The following is a 21,592-nucleotide window of genomic DNA, read 5'->3' on the forward strand; positions in this document are numbered from 1 at the left end:
TTTTTTGTCCGGTATTGTTCATCAGCCACATACAAATTTTGACCCGGAAGTGGTGAAAAGTCTGCCAGTACATATGTTACATCATCCATCAGGTGTATTTTTTGTAAAATTTTACCTCAATTTTTTCGCTCGATCTTTTGCATCAAAGGTCTTTACCGCAGTGCGATCTGAAACTTTCTGAACTTTATACGACTTCAAACCATTTTACCAATATCTGTTAGACCTTTTTTCTTCCTGATCCAGGTCTTCTTTCAATCTTTCAAAGCTTTTGAAACAGTGTGACGATGAACCTTCAGATCTTTTGCTATTATTATATTTTCACGTACTTTTTTTCGTTGTTAATTTTAACCAAAATAACAGATTTAGGTCAATTGAATAAATGTATATAAAATTAGATCGACTCCGAAAGTGATTCAGAGTTCTTTGATAAATGAATAAGGTGTAATTTCAGACTTCACCAACTTAAACAATTAAGACCTTTCCAACTTAATGTACCCTTCACCAAATATTGAAAACATATTTATAAAAAAAATTGTAAAAAGAATAGTGTTAAAAAAATTCGCGATAAAAAATACTTTTCCCGATTTTGACTTATACGTCTTTGGAAATGTGTATCATTAGATATCCATATGGTTTATGTTAATGACTTAGTAATCCAGGTATAGAGCGTATATCTAAGCCATTTGTTGGCTGATTTTCCCGATTTTAAATATCAACCGAACCGGGACTATATATACCGGAAGTTATTTGGGGATTATTATGCTAATTTCATCGGGCAACCGGATATGATTTTTCTTTGTTGTTGGGTTTGGTTTTTTGATTGTTTATTCGTTGGTTTGGCTTTTTGGTAGCAATTGTAAATTTTGTACAGATGTATTGAAAATTTCATTAATCTTGCAAAAACTATTGTCTTATTTTATTAGTACATATTACTATTTAATTAATATAGAAATTAGTTTATGCATAAATTAATTTTGCAAAAACTATTGGCTTATTGATATATATGTATATCGAATCCGCTATCAGAATATACATATATATATATACATATAATGATAAGCCTACCACTTGTGGTGAAGGGTATAAAGCGGATCTTACTAAAAATTCAAACACAGTTTTATATACATATATATTTTTTCATAATTTTATTTAAAAAATAGATCAACATTTTTATCTCTAACACATTTTTTATATGTCGTTCATAATTTTCTTTTTAAGCCACATAGTGGAAATTTGCTTTAATATTAAAATATACAAATGTATATAAATAGCGTTATAGATTATTTATTAATGTTGATATTCGGTTTTATTTACATAAAAAAAGTAAAGAATTTTTTTTTTAGAAAGTGTAAGTTTAATAAAATTTGTTTACAAAGAATGGTTTTTAAATTGCCTAAAATAGTACTATCATTTAAGTAAAGTTATTATAATTTAAGCAATTTAAAAACATATACCTATTACAAATAAATCATTAAAAATAAAGTTATTGTTAAAAAAGTCGTATAAAATATTTCCTAATGCAATTATTAACAAAAAGTCACTGAGGTAAGGAAAGTATGGACTTGTAAGTTTATAATAATTACAAGGACTATATTTTGTACAAGTTTTTTTCTTTCGCTGTAATAAAGTTTAAAAGCAGAGCTAGTAGTACATGTTTTCTCATCTAATTTTTAACTAACAAAGACACAATTTATCTTGATATCTATATAATAATAACTTAAAAACTATGTTTTAGGAGGTGTGTGTTTTAAACATAACAGTAGAAGTTGTTTGTTTCATATATATATTAGACAAATTGCTCTTGGCTATTAGCTGATAGTTCCATTAGTCTCCAAGCAGCCTTTGGATTTAACTCATTAGGATCTCGACATAATACCCACACGTAATTGACGCGCATTACTTTCTCGGGATCTCCTTCAACAACTTTGTTTGATGATCGCTCTCTAACACACATTATCTGTTGTGCTTGGAAGGTAACAATTAGTACGGGTCCCTGTTCCATTACTTTGCCCATGGCCAAGTCGATATTTTCAATGTCTAAAATTTTCGAATCTAAGTATAAACCAGCCTTTAGGGCATGACTAATAGGGGTGGATATAATATTGAAGGTGCTTTCAAAACACCAATCTTTGAGAATGTCGAGATCTCCTCTAACCATGGCTTCCAAAATATTTGGTATAATATCAGTTTCACAATCTTTAAGGAATTGCTTTTGATCAAAGTTCGGGTCAATTTTACATAGTTCAGTTAGGGTTTCAGATAATTCTGTTTTCGAAAATAGACCTCCCATAACATCGGACACCTTATCGGTGAGTAGGCGCGATGCGCGTATGAGGGGATTTTCGGATTCCTCGTATTTCATTTTCCAATCGAGTACTTTATTGACGTAAGCATTGTTATTTTTGAAGTCTTCCCACGATTGATAGAATTTCGAATCTTTATGTAATTCTACACCCATGGCATCCATGTTCGGTTCTACTACACGTTCATCTTCACCGAATTCGACTTCTTTACGCTTACGCAGACGTGCCGGCGCTCTATAAACTCTCGAGTTTATGCTTTGTGCATCCATTTCTTGCTTAATCAATTTTGTTGTGTCCGATATCGCTTGAAAAGCTGAAGTCTGACCGATTTTTTCTCCTTGCTCCGATATGCTCTCTTTGGCTGTTTTAGCTTGTTTCGAAATTTCTTCTGTTATTTTAGAAGCTTTTTGAGCTATTTCTGTTTTACCAGCTTCTTCCAAAACATCGCTTACTTTTTCCTTTATCGAACCCAATTGTTCCTTTAAGATGGACGATGATTTTTGAGCCTCAGATTCAACTATATTGAATTTTTGTCTGGCCGATTGTAAAGCATCAGATTGTTCGAGTTTTTGAGCTTCTTCACGGAATTTCTTAATGCTTTCTTTCATTTCTTTGTTTTTGTCCATTTCATTTTTAATGTTATCAATGAATTGTGAAAAAAAGCCAGGCCGTCTGCCAGGTTGGGAATACCAACGCTAGAAAAAAAGAAATTTTAAAATTTAATAGGTCATTAATCATGTTCTTAAAAATACAATTAGTAAAAGTTATGCGATACATTGAGTGTTGAAATATAAATTTTTTCAACTCATTTAGCTTTTGAAGGTACGATCGGTAGGTATATCATTAAAAATATAGTAAAAAAATGGCTTTTCGGTTCAAATTGTGAACATTTTAAGAAATGTTGCATTTCCTTCAAATATTATTACTACATATTTGACAAAATATTGATAATATAAAAAAAATTAAATGATATATTAAAGATCAACTCACCTGATTTTGTACAACTTGCAGACATTGTTTTCCCACGAATAAACTCTTATTGCCTCTGGTTAAAGTTAAAAATTTGTACTAAAAAAATTTAGAGAAATATGTTGCATTTAGCCCACTGTTCAGACATAATTTAACCTTTTTATATATTTCATTTAGTTAACTTAATACTTTTTCACTGAAATTTCATCACGCCACTTACCATTATGTAAAATTTCAATTATACACTTAGCTTTTATTTATATTTTAGGTATTTTTGTACATAAATTCCTATTGAATTCGTATTTATGTAATTTTTTCTGTTCGTTAGGTAGAAATTATTTTTTTTCTACGAATTCCTGACTAAACTCATGCCTGTTTAACTGTCACTGTCAGTGTTATCATTTGATGGTAAAAAAATTGACAGCTATAAAATAAGTTGTCATAGTTGTAAGCTTTTGTATATATAATTTTTAGTTTCTATTAAGAAAACAGAGATGTGTAGTTAGAATTAATTTACACTGTAAATTTTACAGCCAGTTTTTATAAAATTCAAAATCAATTCGTTTCGAAAGTTTGTAATGAAAACAACAAGAAAAATATTTTTTTTTTGTTGTTTTCAACTTAGAGTGTTTCCAAATGTTATCAAAGTATGTAGAAAAGAATTTTTTTTAAATATTTGAGGTGAATAAAATTTCAATAGCTCAAAGAGCTACGCAAATTTTCAACAATTGAATAGAAATATTTCAGAAATAAAAATACATACACAAATAAAATATTATAGTTGTACATTTTTATTATTAATTTATTAAAACCACAATAAAATGATAATGTATCATTTTTTTTATTTTCAAAATTTACCAAAGTACTTTGCCTACGTTTGGCGCACGCTCTTATATAAAATTATATACAATTTATTTTTTTTATTTATTAATTTTTAATACATGTTGCCAATAATAAATTTATAATTCTGGAATTCTGGTTCATACCATCTGCACAATTTGTATCGATATTTATTGTACAAATCGATGACAACAAAATTTTTAAAAATTTCCATTTTGAGCGTTTACCAACACTGTCAAAATAAATGCAGTTATAAAATCCCTTTTTCAAAGGAATTTAAATATCAACGCAATATCAATCGGATTTATTTTAATTTGCAAAAACGACACAGCGCACGGTGAAAAAATATTTTTCAAAAAATAAATTTAAAAAACTGCGCTACAATCAACCACAATATAAAATATAACAATCCAGAAATTGTTTTAAACAAAATAATAGTAAATATTCAACAAAACAAAGAAACCATTACAGAAACTGCAAAAATTAGTTTTTTTTACAAAGCTAGCTAAAAGAAGGAAAAAATTCTAACGGAATTTGTGTTGTTGGATTCCTATTAATTCCAAGAAATAAATGCAGAGTGACGTCATGTACCGCAGCAGCCCTGAAAGTAACAAGGTAAAGTAGAAAGAATAAGCAAGGGGGGATTATAAAAAAACAGTTATATGTAAATGGAATGATTTTTTTAGTATAATTAATTTTTTTGTTGTTCATAGCAAACTGCTGAAACTTTTACAAATCTATTGGGCTTAAACATTAAGTGTTTCCAAGAAATGTACTTGGACACTTGTGCCTCAATGGCTGCCGGCTCTACATCATCACCCAGTATTTCACCAACATCATCAAATGGCACATCGGGGACTGGCTCATTAATGTTGTCGCCAGTTTCTATGTCGCCAACTTCGTCTTCCAGTAATTCTTCTAATACCTCAACCTCCTCATCCTCAGGATGTGGGGCTGGTATGGGCTTGGAAAATATGACTGCTTTTCAACAGCAACAGTTGTTGGCGGCACATCAGCAACATTTAGCGGCTGCTGCTGTAGCTCAACATCATTTGGCAATGGCGGCTGCCGCTGGTAATCAACAATCTTCAGTCCATGTTAATGGAAATGTGGGAGGAACTCCAGCCAACACTAATCAACAACAACAACATGATGAAATTTCTAAATCTCTTAAAATGTTTGCTATGCTAACAGCCTATTCTAATGGTAATGGTATGTCTGCCTAACTTTATTTTAAAAAATTTCTAGGAAATGCTTTAATTTGTAACATTTCTTAGAATTTCATAAATATTTCTCAATGTAATTAACGCTCCCTGGTGTAAAAAATTGTGCTTATTTTGTTATTTCCTTTTTCTAAGAATTTTACAAATGTTAAATTTAACAGAACCAATTCTTTGAATGTTTGTAGGATTTTTATTTAAGGTTAGATTGAATGTTTACGATCAACAATCAGATCTAAAAGCATAAGTACAAAATTCATTTAGGAAACAAATTTAAATATTCCTAAATTACTATGTATAAAATAAATATTTTGATTTGTAAAATCAAATCTTTAAAATTTCCTAAATTACAGAAACTCCCGCCATTTGTCCACAACAAATGCCACATTCTCCTGTTGATGCTGTGATGCAGGATTTTGCTTGTAATGGTTATATTTGTGATGAATTAAATCGCTACCAGTTGGGTATGCATTTATCTAATAATGCAGCGACTGCTGGTGCAAATACTACCAATCTACTCAATTCTTCTAATGGTCAACTACAGGTCAATAGCGGAATTGCCAGTTCGAATGCAGCAGCAGCAGCTGCTGTTGCTGCAGCATCACTAAATCAACACCAATTGCAACAGTTGCAGCAACACAATTTAAATATAAATTTCAATAATAATTTTTGGAAAATGTTGCCTACCCATATGCAACAACACTCTAATGCGGTTACAGCAGCCGCTGCTGCCGCGGCTGCGGCCACAGCTGCTGCTGCAGTTAATATGGATTATAATTGTAATCAAAAGAAGTTACCAAAACGTTATAATGGCGCTAAAAATGAAAAATATGTAAGTATATTGGTACATTTTTAATCCAATTTACCACGAGTGGTATGGGTATTTATAAATTTGTCATTTCGTTTCTAATTTCTATATTTTTCATAAAGTATATTCATTCATTCCACCTTACATCAGAAAAGATTTAAATTTTCCTACGGTCCAATAACTTACATGACATATATGTATGCTGAGATCTAAGCAAAAAATCGACTACTTAGATTTTTGATCTTCAGGGGTGTTATTATGTAATTCGTTTCGAAACGAAACATTTTCGAAATACAATGTACCTATAAAGCATACAAATTCGAAAGAATTTCTTTTCGAATCAAATTGCATGATAACCCCCCAGTTGCTTTGTAAGAGGGCAACCACAAATTTCTGGTTGCCTATTTGGCAACAGACAACGTAAATTTAGTTCGTTTGCCATCCATAATAGACCCACAAGTCATTAACAAAGACAATAGGATATCTCTAATGATAGATAGAAACGACGTATAAAGAAATTCGGACCGACAATTTTTTTTACTCCTGAGAGAAGGATTTGTAAAGTTAGTTCGAATTTATATTTTTTGTGTATATCTTCTATTATGAGTGAAAATATGTATTTAAAATAAATCTCTCATAAAAAATACTGTTTATTTATCTCTATTTAACTAGTCCTCGGCCAAGCATTGCGTTTTCTGTGAAAATAATAATGAACCAGTAGCCGTTGTGAAGTCTCATGCCGTGCGTGATTCTTTAGGCAGAGTACTCTGCCCCAAATTAAGAACATATATATGTCCAATTTGCAAAGCATCCGGTGATATGGCACATACTGTCAAGTATTGTCCACAGAAACCCATCATAACAATGGAAGATGCCATTAAAGCGGAATCGTTCCGTTTAGCCAAGGACACCTACTACAAACAACAAATGAAAGTTTAAAATCAAATCGTATTGATTTTATCGTTTTGCTGTGTTACCCGACAATATATCAACCTAATTTGATATATACTCAAGAAAACATAAGCAATTCTTTTTTTAAATTTATTAAAATGAATTCAAATTTTAAATTTGATTTACAAACGTTAAATCTATCAAACGCTAGATGCGTTATCGTTGTTAGTTGATAAGTTTTAATATATAATTTATATATTACATTTACAAAACTAATTTATTTAACTTTCAATACACTATTTTATATATATACCTATAAATAATCAATTTAATTAAAATTTAAAACATAAGTAATCAAACGAATTATGAATTAAAAAAATATTCTCAAAAATATCTTAAATTTTATTAATTTAATTTCAAAATGATGTTAATTTTAATTTCTCTATTTGTTGATCAAAAGAGAATTCGATTTTAATTTTTGTTTTGTTTAACTTTATTTGATCACTAATATAATTATATAAAAATTCCGTGATTTACCAATTACCTATTTACCTATTTAAAAAGTTTTCATAATGTATTTCTTTTTTAAGCTTTTAATTTTAAATTTGAAAGAAAATATTTGACTTATTATAAATCTTCTTTATTGATAACAAGATTTTTTGAAGATTTCGTTTAATATAAATTATTTAAACAATTAAAGATTGTTTCTAATGAAGGTGTTCTTTGAACAATTGTGTTCTATTCGTTTTTTTTTTTGTATTACATCTTGAAATTATCGATTAAAAATATAAAATTGTGTTTTCTCTTTTATGATTTTTATTATATTATTTTTTTTAGTTTAAAACAATTACATTTTTTTTATATTTTATTTATGTATAAATAATTTATTTTAAAATTTACTCACTCGTATACATAGTTTAAATGATTTATGTAATATTGAAGTGTCGCTATAATAACAAATGAAAAACAAACCATATAATAGATTTGTAATAATTACATTAAGTTTTTATTAAAATAAATGTATTTTTTTTATATACTACTGAACATTTTAAATTGGCGTTTTTATTCGTTAAGTATCTATAAGTCTGTTCAGTTCGAAAATAAGCTGCGAATTTTACTTTGTAATACGTTACAATTTAATTGAATGGTATAAAAGCAAATAAATAGTCTCTAAAGATTCTTATATTTATTATATGTATTACTAGCTGATGTTAGTTCTTCAGGTTTCACCAAAAATGTCCCTTATTAAGAAAAATGAGAAGTGAAAAGGAGGCAATACATATAACAATTAAAATTTTCTAATTTTTTTCTTTACAAAGCATCTCCTGGAAATTCCGAATCCCATAAAAAATCCAAATCGCTCCAGCCATTAGAGACATGAACCATTTCCAGGAAAAGTGTATTAGTTCCACAACTAGTTCTAGAACGACTGCATATATGTAGCCAAAACTCTCGTTCTAGTTTGGCGTTGCGACTAATAGTTTTTGTATGAAATTATCACCTTGGGTTCAAGTTATACGGAATCGAAAAGAAGACCGTACACTTGGAACCAGTTCTTTTATTTATGCATTTTTAAGAACCGTTCTAGAACTAGTTCTTCTATCAATGTTTTTTATTCGAAATTGTCATATTTGGAACAATTTTCGGGAAGCAGTTAAGGAATGTTTTGTTTATTTCATAACATTAAAAAAAAGTTTTGGGTGTATGACTTAAAAATTTGGGACTTACAATAGATGGCGTATCTTTTGAACGCAGTTTTTGTTTTTAATAACTTATATGTCATTTTGAAAGGTACATGTCTGTAATTTTTTCTCATTTAGTTACCGAAAATGTCGAATTTAGTACCAACAAATCGTCATTTGCGGGAAGTTTTGCATTACTTCTTTTAATTCGAAAAAAGTGCTGCTGAAGATCACCGAAGCTTATAGTGAATGTGTTTCATCAGTTTCAAAGAGCCAGAGATGGTTTGTGAGATTCAGAACTGTTGATTTTGACACGGAAGACAAATATCGACTAAACAAAATTGAAGACCAAGAATTGAAGGCATTATTCCAGACAGTAATATTCCATCATAACAACGTTCGGCCACATGTTTTAATACATGTTTAAAAGTATTTAGAATGAAGTGTCTGGGAAGTCATCCGCCATATGATCCAGACCGTTCTTGGCCTCAAAAAAATAGGAGAAGGCCATAAATAAAATGTCCAATACTTTGAATAAATTTCATTTAGCGTTTGTTGCATTCTTTTTTATACGTAAATGTCGTTGATGAAATCCTGTTGAAAACAAGTAAGAAAGTATGGTCGGTCAAGCCCGATCATATAATACCCTACACCAAGTAAATGAGCAAAAACATTTTTCTTTTAAAATATCAATAATTTATATTCGTGAGTGATTTTCGGAAGTGGGCCTTATATGGGAGCTATGACCAATTATGGACCGATCACCATAAAATGAGGTCGTGTGATTTATGTCTATATGAAAGTTATTTATGTTGAATTTTGTGTATATACCAACATTTTTAAGTGATTTAAGCATGTTAACGTGATTTTCGGAAGCGGGTCTATATGGGAGCTATGACTAATTATGGACCGATCGTAACAAAATTTGATGACATGAATTTTGTATATATAAAACTTATTTGGAGCGAAATTTGTGTAGATACATATATAAATTAAACAGTTATGACCGATAAATTCCAATTTCGAGAGGACATTTGTATGGGGGCTAGGTCAAATAATGAACCGATTTCAGCAAGTTTCAATAAGCTTCGTCCTTGGGCCGAAAAAATTATATGTACCAAATTTTATAGAAATATACTTTAAGGTGGGTGTTAGACCAATATTTTTGGGCGTTACACACATCTGCACAAACGCATTATACCCTCCCCACTATGGTGGTGTAGGGTATAAATATACGATATACATATGTATGTACATTTTATTTAAATATTTTAACGTACCTAATGCAATTAGATTTGATACATCTAAATTTGATATGATGATGTATCTTCCATTTTTATTATTCATTGTTATTAAACATTTTATATTTTTCTTCAATTTACAATTAAAGTTGTTCCATTATGCTTTAAGAACTAGTCAGTTGTAACCTGTGTACTTGTGCGATTTCACTAGTTCTATGGATATTTTGAAATAATCTAAGAGTTTCTGCTTATAGTTGTTCTAGAACTAGTGATTTTGGAACATGTTCTAAACATTTTACATTTTGTGTTTCTGAAAGATAACCTTTTAAAAAAATGTATATAACTGTAAAATTTCATTACAAAAAAATTCATAAGCAAACGTTTCATTCCAAAAAAAATCTACTGCATAATAAGAATCTACATAACTGATTCTATATGTGGTCAAAATTTGGTTAAATTCTACTTCCACACAGTGGGTCAAAAGATCAATTTGAAATATTACTTTTGTTCTAGATGTCTACTAATACAAAAATTTTAAACTCAATTATTTCGAAATGGCAAAAAAATTATACACTATTGATTTATTAAGGAGACGATATAATAAATAAGCTTGAGGCGCAATTGACAAAACAAAATGAAGAATTACCAATTTTCATAGATTTGTTTATTTTACAATAAATCTTTATACATAAATGTATGTATGTATTTGTAAAATAATTATACATACAAAAATCTTAAACATTAAATCGACAAAATTTCAACAGGTTTTTTATTCATCTCCTATGTTGCTGCTACATTTCTCAAATATAGCTATAAAAATACCGTCTGCTAAATCGTCTTCCGGTCGTGTATAAATGCAATTTTTACCAATTTTCTTGTAATCTGAACTGCCAACATTACGCCATTTGTTGCGTAAAGCCTTTTTGCCACTCAGCAACTTAAAGTTCGGATTCAATAGTAAACATTTCTGGACAACTTGTTCGTTTTCTTCCTCGTACAGTGAACAGGTCGAATAAGCAATACGCTTAACATCCGGAAATGTAGACATGGCATAGGAGAGCATTTTGATTTGCAAACCCGCCAATTTCTTAAGACGTTCGGGACATTTTTCTTCAGGTTCCAGAGACAAACGATTCTGTATACCCGAACCGGTGCACGAGGGATCCACTAGTATGTACTCAACACCGGGACATTGTTCGGGTGTTACGGTGAGTGCATCGCCCTTAATGGGTTGAACAATTTTACAGCCAGCTGCTTCGGTCATATTGCAAAGAATACGATAACGTTCAGGACTTTGTTCAACGGAATAGATGGTGCCTTGATTTTGTAAAACATTACAGGTGTGTATAGTTTTCATGCCCGGGGCAGCGCACATGTCCAAAACCGTAGATCCGACTGGCGGGCGTAAAAGTTCTGCTACCAAACAGGTGCCCTTAAAAATCAAATAAAATTCATAATCAATTTAAAATTACGTGAATTTAAATAAATTTAATTAATTAATAACAAAAATTAGCAAGTTACTAACCTTATCTTGTAGCATAAACTTCCTCTCGCTGGTAAATTGATGACAGGCCAAATAATGCTTGTTTTTCGGATTAAATATCAATAAATTATCGACATGCATATCCAACATGTATTCATCTTCAGCCAAATCCTGTACGGCCTTCAAGAAATCTTCGTAATTCTCGAAAGGAGGAAGTTCCTTTTTACGAAACTCTTCCCTGGCCAACATGGTATCAGCTTCCTCCATGCTAAGTAAATTCGTATTGACTCGAACATAACGAGGCTTAAGATCTACAGAACAGCAGAATATGGACGAAAAGAAAAGTCGGTTAATTTATGCGAACATTGTGAATATTTTATTTATAAAAAGGAATGAATTTATTTGAAAGGGTGTTTAAAATAGTTATAATATAAAAAAGTTTTATAAGTCCAATGTTTAGTTATCTTTTTTAGCTTCTTCACCAGCATTTATTGCAGCTGGTTTCGTTGCAGCAATACTGCCTTCGCTAAACGCTTTGTAAACGTATAAACAAATAATAAAGTTGACTACGATTACGGCTGCCAATACTGAGAAACAATTGGTTTGAAATGTGCTAAACTCGAATGATTCATCTAGCCAAGAACGCACACCGTAGAAGGTAAGGAACGGAAAGGTAAACATTAAGAAGGAAAATACCAAAAGCCACAAGTAAGCCGAGGTACTGGTATCTTTTTCATCGCCTTCATAAACCTGAGATACTGGGTCTAAGTTTCCATCCTCATGCTGCTCAACCAGTTGGGATTCTTCTAGAGTCTTGTTGGCAACATTGGCCATTTCTTTGGTGGTCACATTAAGTTTTTTTTTGCCCATATTTTTGGTTTGCTTTCAAATTGTTGAAATTGTATAAATATTTAAGAAACTCTTGCCTTTTTTCTTTGTCGCAACACTATCCGTTGCGTTAGCTTCACCGCCCAATGCTTCCACTAAGCGATCACGATATTCGCGTACAGTTTGTACTGGCTTCGATTCGCCGTTTAATGTTTTGCGTCCAAATATCAATTCAGTTACCAGAATTCTACACAATGCTGGACTTAGACGGGGATTTTCTTCTAAAATTTTTGTTTGTTCTATAGCAGCATCTATGGCTCCACGATTATCTATATACTGTTTCAGCACAGCCTGCATACTACCAATGCGCTGTAATTGAAATAAAATTTTAATAAGCACGTGTTATTACTTTTTATTTTTCTTTCAACTTACAGCATGTTTTTCTTCATAAATTAATGTTTTTAAAGATTTCTGACGATTTTCCAAGGCAGTTTTTAATATGGCTGCAACCTTCCTGTATTGTGTGGGCACTTTTACCGAATGCTGGAAACCTGACATTATTTTTTTTTATTATTTGTTAATTATCGTGTTTATTCTTCTACTGCAGCTGTTCACGAATGCACGTGATGAGAAAGCAAAATGTCAAATGCATTTTTGTCATAGTATTGCCATATTAAGAAAATCTTTTGTTTACTTGAGTTTTACAAATGGCAATATTTTTAAAATGTTGTTATAAGAAGATACCGTTAAATAAAGTGGTTAAGAAAACTTTGTTTCGATAAAATTTATATTTTTTGTAGTATGCTTATTTGATAATAATTTTTTTAAAAGTATACAATTGGCTTTAAACTGTTAGATTTGTTTAATTTTTTAGAAATTTTAATTTAAAATTTTACGTACTTATGTGATGGCATTGCCAAGCACAAATATCTGTTTACATATACTTTAAATATGGCAACTTGAATTTATTTGTTTACTTTCCACACAGTTTTATGTCAAAAATATACCGTTATAATACTTCATTTTGCTTATCATTGTCGTATGTGAAAATATTTGTTGTGTTTAGTTGGTGTGAAAAATAAAAGTTAAATTAATTGCATAAAATTGCATGTTTTCACTGGTTTTAATACGCTATCTGAAAGAAAATGTTTTTTATGTTGAATAGAAAGTGATAAAATTAAATATCCTGCTAAATATTTGTTGAGAATAAAACTCGTTTATGGGTACAACTCCAGATGTTAATGAAATTTGTATCAGGTAAATCTACTGAGAACCATAGGGTAATTCTCTATGATAAGAATAATATTAGTAAGTCAGTTTTTTTTACATATTCCAGAGTTTATAAGCTCTACCGTACTGACAAATGCTGTCTACAATGAAAAATCTGCTTAGGCTAGCCAAATTTTTGGAACTCAAGGCCAGCGGCGACAGTATGTCTGTTAAAATATTTGGTTAAGATCTAAAGTGGCAAACATAAATTAGATATGAATGTAAATGTTTATAATGCATCTCCTTTTGTAGATGTTGCGGACATCGCTCAAATGCAAAGATTTGGTAAGTCATTTTATAATTTGTTATACCTATATTAGCTGTTCCAGAGCTAGTTATTTGTTGCGATACTCAAAACAGCCTGCAAATCGGACTAGTATTGAAATAGAGCAAATATCTGTATTTAAGCCTGTTAAATAATGAAAAATATCGAAATAAAAGCAAAAGAACTGAACAATTTCTAAAAATCAACTGACCTATTTCGAAAAAAGATAATTACACAGTGATACAAAAGTGACCGACAAAAAAATATGTGCGATTCTCATGTAGCAATTTTATTTTGTTGGAGTCGATAGAGTAAGGAAATACTTAATATTTTTTTTAAATTTTATTAAAGTTTTATCTAGAAATAATAATTATCACAGTTTTTGGGAAAGGGAATAAATACACTTAAAAAAATATAGAAGTTCATAAGGCTAAACTCTTGTTTATGTTTTATTATTTTTATTTTACATCTTTGTAAACTGAACATGGCGATATAGTTTATTTTTGTTCTCAGTTCATAGTTCACAGGATATGGGCCTCCAATGTTCAAATATTGGATATGGGCATTTCCTCCGATTAGTCAACCAGGAATGAAAAATAAAATGTTGATAATCATCCTGTTTTATTGAAGCTATTTCGATATAGTATGGTACATATAATGTCTAATGACGATGTTTATTAAAACTGGGTGAAATCGGTCCATTATTTCACCTAGCCCTCATACAAATGTCCTCCCAAAATTGGACTTTGTCGGTCAAATGTTTAATTTATGTAGGTATCTACACAAATATTGTTCCAAATAAGTTTATATATACCGAATTCATGTCACCAAATTTTATGGAGATCGGTCCATAATTAGTCATAGCTCCCATATAAGACCCGCTTCCGTAAATCACTTTAACGTTCATAAATCTCTTAAAAATTTTGGTATACACATAAAATTCAACATAAATAACTTTCATATAGACATAAACTACGACCTATTTTCATGGTGACCGGTTAATAATTGGTCATAGGTCCCATATAAGGCACACTTCGAAATTCACTCACGAATATAAATTATTGAGCTTTTTAAAACAAAAATGTTTTTTTTGGAGTATTATATGGTCGGGCTTGACCGCCCATACTCTTATTTTTTTGTTAAGGAAGTTTGAAGATATTTATGGAGAAATGCATGGTGATAATAATAAAAAAACATATGGAGAAGTCGTGCGTTCGCGACCCGTGCGTTCGCGACCGGTACTTAAGGCATTTAAACAAAAACCAATAGAGATATTTTATTGTGTAAATACCGGATAAGGGCCTACATTTATACACTTTTAAAATAAATTAATCACTTTTAAATATCCCGTTCCATTTCGCAGATTTTTACATTTCACTACTGTCAGCCGAAGTTGACTTTTATTTTGAGTACCTTCGTTACTACATGTTTATAATTATCCTTATAAAAACTTTAATTATATGAAATCCATATTTTGCACTAAACATAGAGCTACCAAAATGCTATCGAATCTCCAAAAAATGCTAGGAAAAGTTTTGTTTTCTATATTATTTAGACATCAAAAGCGTACGAACGTACGTTCGTGACCCCAGGTAATGCCCATATGTTGTAATGTTTGTTTTTTTGTCCTTCGACATAAAACGAAAGTCATTTTGAGGTACATGTAGAAATATGCGAAAAGGGTTTAATCAAGAAAAGGAACACGATATGTGATCACTCATATTTCTGAACAAAAACTTAAAATATAAATTCACTAATAAGTTGGCCAATAAGCGTTTAATCAAGAAAAGGAGCTCGATCTGTGATCACTCATATTTCTGAACAAAAATCGATTTTTTATATACAAACTAACAATATCTAAAATCGTTAGTAACTTGACCAATAAGCGTTTAATCAAGAAAAGGAGCTCGATCTGTGATCACTCATATTTCTGAACAAAAATCGATTTTTTATATACAAACTAACAATATCTAAAATCGTTAGTAACTTGACCAATAAGCGTTTAATCAAGAAAAGGAGCTCGATCTGTGATCACTCATATTTCTGAACAAAAATCGATTCTGTGATTACTCATTTTTCTGAACAAAAATCGATTTTTTATATAAAAACTCCAAATATCTAAATTCGCTAATAACTTGGCCAATAAGCGTGAAATCTAGAAAAAGAGCTCGATCTGTGATTACTCATATTTCTGAAAAAAATCGATTTTTTATATAAAAACTCAAAATATCTAAATTCGCTAATAACTTGGCCAATAAGCATTAAACAAGAAAAGGAGCTCGATCTGTTATCACTCATATTTCTGAACAAAAATCGATTTTTTATATAAACACTCAAAATATCTAAATCCGCTAATAACTTGGCCAATAAGCGTTTAATCAAGAAAAGGAGCTCGATCTGTGATCACTCATATTTTTGAACAAAAATCGATTTTTTATATAAAAACTCAAAATATTTAAATTCGCTAATAACTTGGCCAATAAGCGTTTAATCAAGAAATGGAGCTCGATCTGTGATCACTCATATTTCTGAACAAAAATCGATTTTTTATATAAAAACTCAAAATATCTAAATTCGCTAATAACTTGGACGTAAGCCTTTGATCAAGAAAAGGAGCTCGATCTGTGATCACTCATATTTCTGAACAAAAATCGATTTTTTATATAAAAACTCAAAATATCTAAATTCGCTAATAACTTGGCCAATAAGCGTTTAATCAAGAAAAGGAGCTCGATCTGTGATCACTCATATTTCTGAACAAAACTTGATTTTTTATATAAAAACTCAAAATATCTAAATTCGCTAATAACTTGGCCATAAGCCTTTAATCAAGAAAAGGAGCTCGATCTGTGATCACTCATATTTCTGAACAAAACTTGATTTTTTATATAAAAACTCGAAATATCTAAATTCACTAATAACTTGGCCAATAAGCGTTTAATCAAGAAAAGGAGCTCGATCTGTGATCACTCATATTTTTGAACAAAAATCGATTTTTTATATAAAAACTCAAAATATTTAAATTCGCTAATAACTTGGCCAATAAGCGTTTAATCAAGAAATGGAGCTCGATCTGTGATCACTCATATTTCTGAACAAAAATCTATTTTTTATATAAAAACGCAAAATATCTAAATTCGCTAATAACTTGGCCATAAGCCTTTAATCAAGAAAAGGAGCTCGATCTGTGATCACTCATATTTCTGCACAAAAATCGATTTTTTTTATATAAAAACTCAAAATATCTAAATTCGCTAATAACTTGGCCAATAAGCATTTAATCAAGAAAAGGAGCTCGATCTGTGATCACTCATTTTTCTGAACAAAAATCGATTTTTTATATAAACACTCAAAATATCTAAATTCGCTAATAACTTGGCCAATAAGCATTAAACAAGAAAAGGAGCTCGATCTGTTATCACTCATATTTGTGAACAAAAATCGATTTTTTATATAAAAACTCAAAATATCTAAATTCGCTAATAACTTGGCCAATAAGCGTTTAATCAAGAAAAGGAGCTCGATCTGTGATCACTCATGTTTCTGAACAAAAATCGATTTATGTAAATCAATGTACATTGATTTACATGTTATTTATGTTGAATTTGGTGTATAAGTATACCGAAATTTTTAAGAGATTTATGCACGTTAAAGTGATTTTCGGAAGCATGTCTATATGGGAGCTATGACTAATTATGAACCAATCGTAACAAAATTTGGTGACATGAATTTTGTATATATGAAACTTGTATGGATACATATTTGTATGGATACATACAGTATTGGCCATATTAACCAGCTAGACAAAAAAAATATAATTTTTGAAAATCATTTTTCAACCGCCTATTTTAGGGAATTTACTAATCCATTGGGTTACCCAATGCTACGTCAATTTTCTTTCACAAAATTAAATGAAAATTTGTTTCAGATTGGCGTAAATCAGTGTATATTACGATATCTTTAAAAAAATATCCTTTCCTAACGTTGGAAAGGATAATTTTTTTTTGTGTCCAGTTTTGCAAAATTAATTTACCACAATAACAGAAATCACTAGTAGTAGTTTTAACATTATTTATTTATAAGTAAAATATATGTAATTTCTTATACTTAAATATACAATATAAAGTACATATGTATGCAATTGATCGTACGCACGTACTTTATATTTAGCACACAATTTTCTACATTTTGTATAATATTTATAATACATAGTACCTAGATATGTATAGTTATTTAATGTATTATGTATACAATATAAAAAAGAGAACTTAAATGTATAAATATAATTAATAATTTGTTTATGAATTGGTTAATTATTATTTGTTAAATTTATTAAAGTAAATAGAAGGCGTCCTTCTCAGTGATGATGGCAAGTTACTAAGTATTTCGTGGATGAGCGTAGAAAAAGTGTTTGTTGCCTATAAAGACGTAAAAAAATAAGTAGAAACAAAAAAATTTAAACGAAACTAATGCCTCTAATGAGAAATGTGATATATGTATGTATATATGGTTGGTTGTTGGATAATGGATGATTGATGCTATTGAAATGTCTTGGTTTAATTTATTAATTGCTATTATTTCGTATTATTTGTAATTTTGTTGATTGAGATGGTCGCAAAGATGATGATGAATACAAATTTTTTTTGTTATTAGATTGTGATGAGCGTTGGGTGGTTTCTGGATTTAGATCGGGTGTTAACGGTGGTATTTCGCCACGAAATGGTACAACTTGAGGTGTACTTCTTATAAGCTGTTGCAATTTGGAAAGACCTTGTCTACCGTTACCATTGAAGAGTCTAGGTAGTGAAGAATCATCACTTTCTGTATCCAATTTAGGGGGCAGTACTAAGGAACTATCTATAACTGATTTGCCGTCAAATGTTATTACAGAACCACTTGGTATAGTGGCATGTGGAATTTTACGATTATCGGGCGGTAAATAGTAGGTATCGATGCGTTCAGCGGCTTGGGCTTCGGGTTGATCTAAATCAAATAAATATTCATCATCATCATCTTCTCTTTCGTTGTCTTTATTGTGGCTGTATCCAACGTCCTTTGAATCATCATTATCGAATTCAATGTCATCTAAATCGAATTTATCATTTTTACTGCTATTACCGCTAATTAATTTTAACACAACTTCTGCTGGAGTGGTTGATTTGATTTTGGGCTCTTCTTTATTGGTGGTAGTGGCTATTAGCTTAAGTTTTCCTTCAGACTGAAAGTCTTCCATGTCTAGGTATTCATCAGAGGGATAAATTTCCTCAACTTCCTTGATAACCACCATTTTATGTTTTGTCGTCAGTTGTTTTTCTGTTGTAGACTCCTCCAAGTTATTTTGAGCATTTTCCTGTTTATAAGCCCCACTATTGTTGTCATCCTGTTCATTTGATTCATTAAGTATATCTTCTAATGAGGCATTTCTTAACTTCGCTGTTTCTGGTAGATTCATAGTTGACTTTAACATTGAACTAATCGGTTTGTTATATGCAAAGTCCTTCAGGTTGGTCGACTGTTGTAACGAACCTGAGGAGTGCGGTTTGTGCATATTTTGAGCACCTGACGACGCTTTGCGAATTATGATGGTGGTATTTGTACTGTCAGGAGGGGATGGTATAAACATGGGCTCAAAGTTTTGAGTTTGGGTCTGCTGTTGAGATGTTAAGAATAGAGTATCCGTTTCCATTGCTTCATCAATTTCTAAGCCCGGATCTTCACGACGACTTGCTATTTGTTCTACTACCTCTGGAGGCGGCATGGGTCCATCCTGCCTCAGAATAGGCTTAAAACCGCTTTCAACTACCACCGTATCAGGTTTAAAACCTTCATTCACAGCTGGTTTCATAGTGGCTAGTTCGGCGGCGGTAGGTTCTTCCTTAATTTCTTGCATTTCGAATGGTTCCTTGAAAGCTCCTCCGTGACCATTTGTTGTTTTTGTCGTGGCCGTGGACGTCTCATGATGTTTCATGTTGTCGACAGCAATTTTCATGGATGAATTTGGCTTATTTTTAAATTTGTCTACTGAGTTTTTATTATTATAAAGGGGTTTTGAGAGACTTCCTTGAGGTATTAGATCGGCATAGGGTACTGGAATTATAGGTTTCTTTCCCATGTGCACCATGGTGTCTGTTTTACGCATGTTGGTTAATTCGGTTGGTTGACCCAATAGAAGTACAGAGGCTGCCAACGGTTGCAATGGAAACGGCTTTTCTTTGATGAAAGGTCTCAATAAAGTCGGTACAGGTTTGCGATAATGATTAACTATAACTGAGGGTTGTGGTACTGGTCCGCCAAGACCAGGAGGATGTCTTGGAAGTTGTTGTGGCAAAATGGGCTTAGAGGCGGGTACTTTTTTGATTGGCCCTGGATAGGGACGACGCCCTGGTAACTTTACAGGATGAAACAGAGGAGCGTTAAATGGTGGCCTTAAAAATTCGGAGAGCCCTATTGGTTTCTGTGAATTTTTTAAAAGTAAATTATTGGTTAGATTGTTGGCAATATGATGTTGTGGTTGTGCCAGATGATAATGGTTGTTGTTATAGGGTGTGTTTAAATGTGACTGTAAGTGAGTGGCTAATAAAACCGGTGATTGTCTATTGTTAGGATGTGGTAATGAGAGTGATTGCGAATGTGAAGATGATTGTAATGAATTTAAAAATTGTTGTAAATTAGTTTCGCCATGCAGAGTTTCTGGCGGATTTGTAGATAATTGCGGTTGCTGTGGGGGCACCAAGGGATGTTGTGAGCCGGTTTGCGACGTCATTGAGGCTTCATGGTTTGAAGAGGAAGTAGGAGAGGACGATGAAGATGAAGCACCACCAGTTGCACCACTTTTAAGATTGTTGTTGCTGTTGACTATGTAGTTGTTGGCCAAACCTTGATTTACTAACCCACTTGCCTGTTGGTGCTGTTGCTTTTGCCTCAATATGCTATCCTCGAGAGCCTCAGCAGCTCGGATCCCATCTGAAATCAATTTAGTAATTTCCGTTGATTTTGTTATTTCAAAAGTTAATTTCGGCGGAGTTCCGTTCATATTGTGATTCTTAATTAAATCTGTTTGGTGCTTTAACAAAAAATTATCGTTGGGGCTGACCTTTGTTTCATGACGTATAGATGCTTCTGCCGCTACATCATCCTGTTCCTGTACAGCTACGGGTGCCGGCACACGTACTGCATGCTTTTCCGAGGCTGCAAAACGGGCATCATCACACGTATCATGAACATGAATCTTCCAACCAAGATAACGATGCGTAAAGCAGTGATAGTATACAGTATCGGGTGTGTTTTGATCTGGTTTCCAGGTAATAACACCAGGCTCACCGGGATCACATTTCAATGTTAAGGTACGTTGGTAGGCACCAAATGATTGGTAGTCATCGGCTGGTGGTCCATCAATATCGGGAGTCCAGTTACACAAACGACCCACACCAGTGGGTGCAACCTGTCCCGAACGAGATCTGTGCACACCAGCAAATATGCGTATATTCTAAGGGGATACAATAGCTTGAAACAAATACATAATCTTGTTACAATAACTGACGTACCTTCTTTTCTTCTTCACGTTTGTGTTCATAACCACCCACTGGATCGTCAGTTATATAGAATGGATGATATTTAGCAGGTATATCGGGATTATTGCCACCTTCCACAACGAAAGTATAAGTCTTGCCACGAACGACATGAATTTCAGGAATCAAAAGTCCATTAATGAACCACGATATTCCCCAGCCGACATGACCTACAGAATAGATTTTAATAGTGGTACATGCAATTAAAATTTAAACTAATGTTTT

General features: G+C 31.6%; 4 protein-coding genes across 6 annotated transcripts in view; 1 reads left to right on the plus strand and 3 right to left on the minus strand.

Annotated features, from left to right (window-relative positions):
- Positions 1-1,115: 1,115 nt before the first annotated feature.
- LOC135963505 (mitochondrial import inner membrane translocase subunit TIM44) lies at positions 1,116-3,654 on the minus strand. Its single transcript, XM_065515400.1, has 3 exons — positions 3,493-3,654; positions 3,294-3,371; positions 1,116-2,998 (listed from the first exon to the last, which is right to left on the minus strand). Exons 1-3 carry the CDS (start codon positions 3,493-3,495, stop codon positions 1,787-1,789), a joined length of 1,293 nt encoding a protein of 430 aa, XP_065371472.1. The 5' UTR covers positions 3,496-3,654; the 3' UTR covers positions 1,116-1,786.
- A 784-nt stretch (positions 3,655-4,438) lies between these two features.
- Positions 4,439-7,234, plus strand: nanos. The gene is made up of 4 exons (XM_065505238.1): positions 4,439-4,727; positions 4,826-5,324; positions 5,686-6,164; positions 6,813-7,234. Exons 1-4 carry the CDS (start codon positions 4,683-4,685, stop codon positions 7,077-7,079), a joined length of 1,290 nt encoding a protein of 429 aa, XP_065361310.1. The 5' UTR covers positions 4,439-4,682; the 3' UTR covers positions 7,080-7,234.
- Positions 7,235-10,596: 3,362 nt separating this feature from the next.
- On the minus strand, positions 10,597-12,884 carry Nsun5 (Nop2/Sun-like domain containing protein 5). Its single transcript, XM_065515401.1, has 4 exons — positions 12,698-12,884; positions 12,364-12,634; positions 11,480-11,748; positions 10,597-11,386 (listed from the first exon to the last, which is right to left on the minus strand). Exons 1-4 carry the CDS (start codon positions 12,821-12,823, stop codon positions 10,724-10,726), a joined length of 1,329 nt encoding a protein of 442 aa, XP_065371473.1. The 5' UTR covers positions 12,824-12,884; the 3' UTR covers positions 10,597-10,723.
- Positions 12,885-17,856: 4,972 nt separating this feature from the next.
- Skeletor (DM13 and DOMON_DOH domain-containing protein skeletor) overlaps positions 17,857-21,592 on the minus strand; it is a 28,005-nt gene continuing 24,269 nt past the window's right edge. For 2 of the 3 annotated variants that reach the window (XM_065515402.1, XM_065515403.1), the window contains 3 exons: positions 21,344-21,537; positions 20,893-21,285; positions 20,588-20,762 (listed from right to left, as the gene is read on the minus strand). In XM_065515402.1, the coding sequence (XP_065371474.1) occupies positions 20,721-20,762; positions 20,893-21,285; positions 21,344-21,537 (629 nt within the window). In that variant the 3' untranslated portion in view covers positions 20,588-20,720. Of the gene's footprint in view, positions 21,286-21,343; positions 21,538-21,592 lie in introns of all 3 variants that reach the window. The other variant, XM_065515404.1, reaches the window with a different exon arrangement.

The sequence above is a fragment of the Calliphora vicina genome, chromosome 1 (genome assembly GCF_958450345.1).
Source record: "Calliphora vicina chromosome 1, idCalVici1.1, whole genome shotgun sequence".
NCBI classification, from domain to species: domain Eukaryota; kingdom Metazoa; phylum Arthropoda; class Insecta; order Diptera; family Calliphoridae; genus Calliphora; species Calliphora vicina.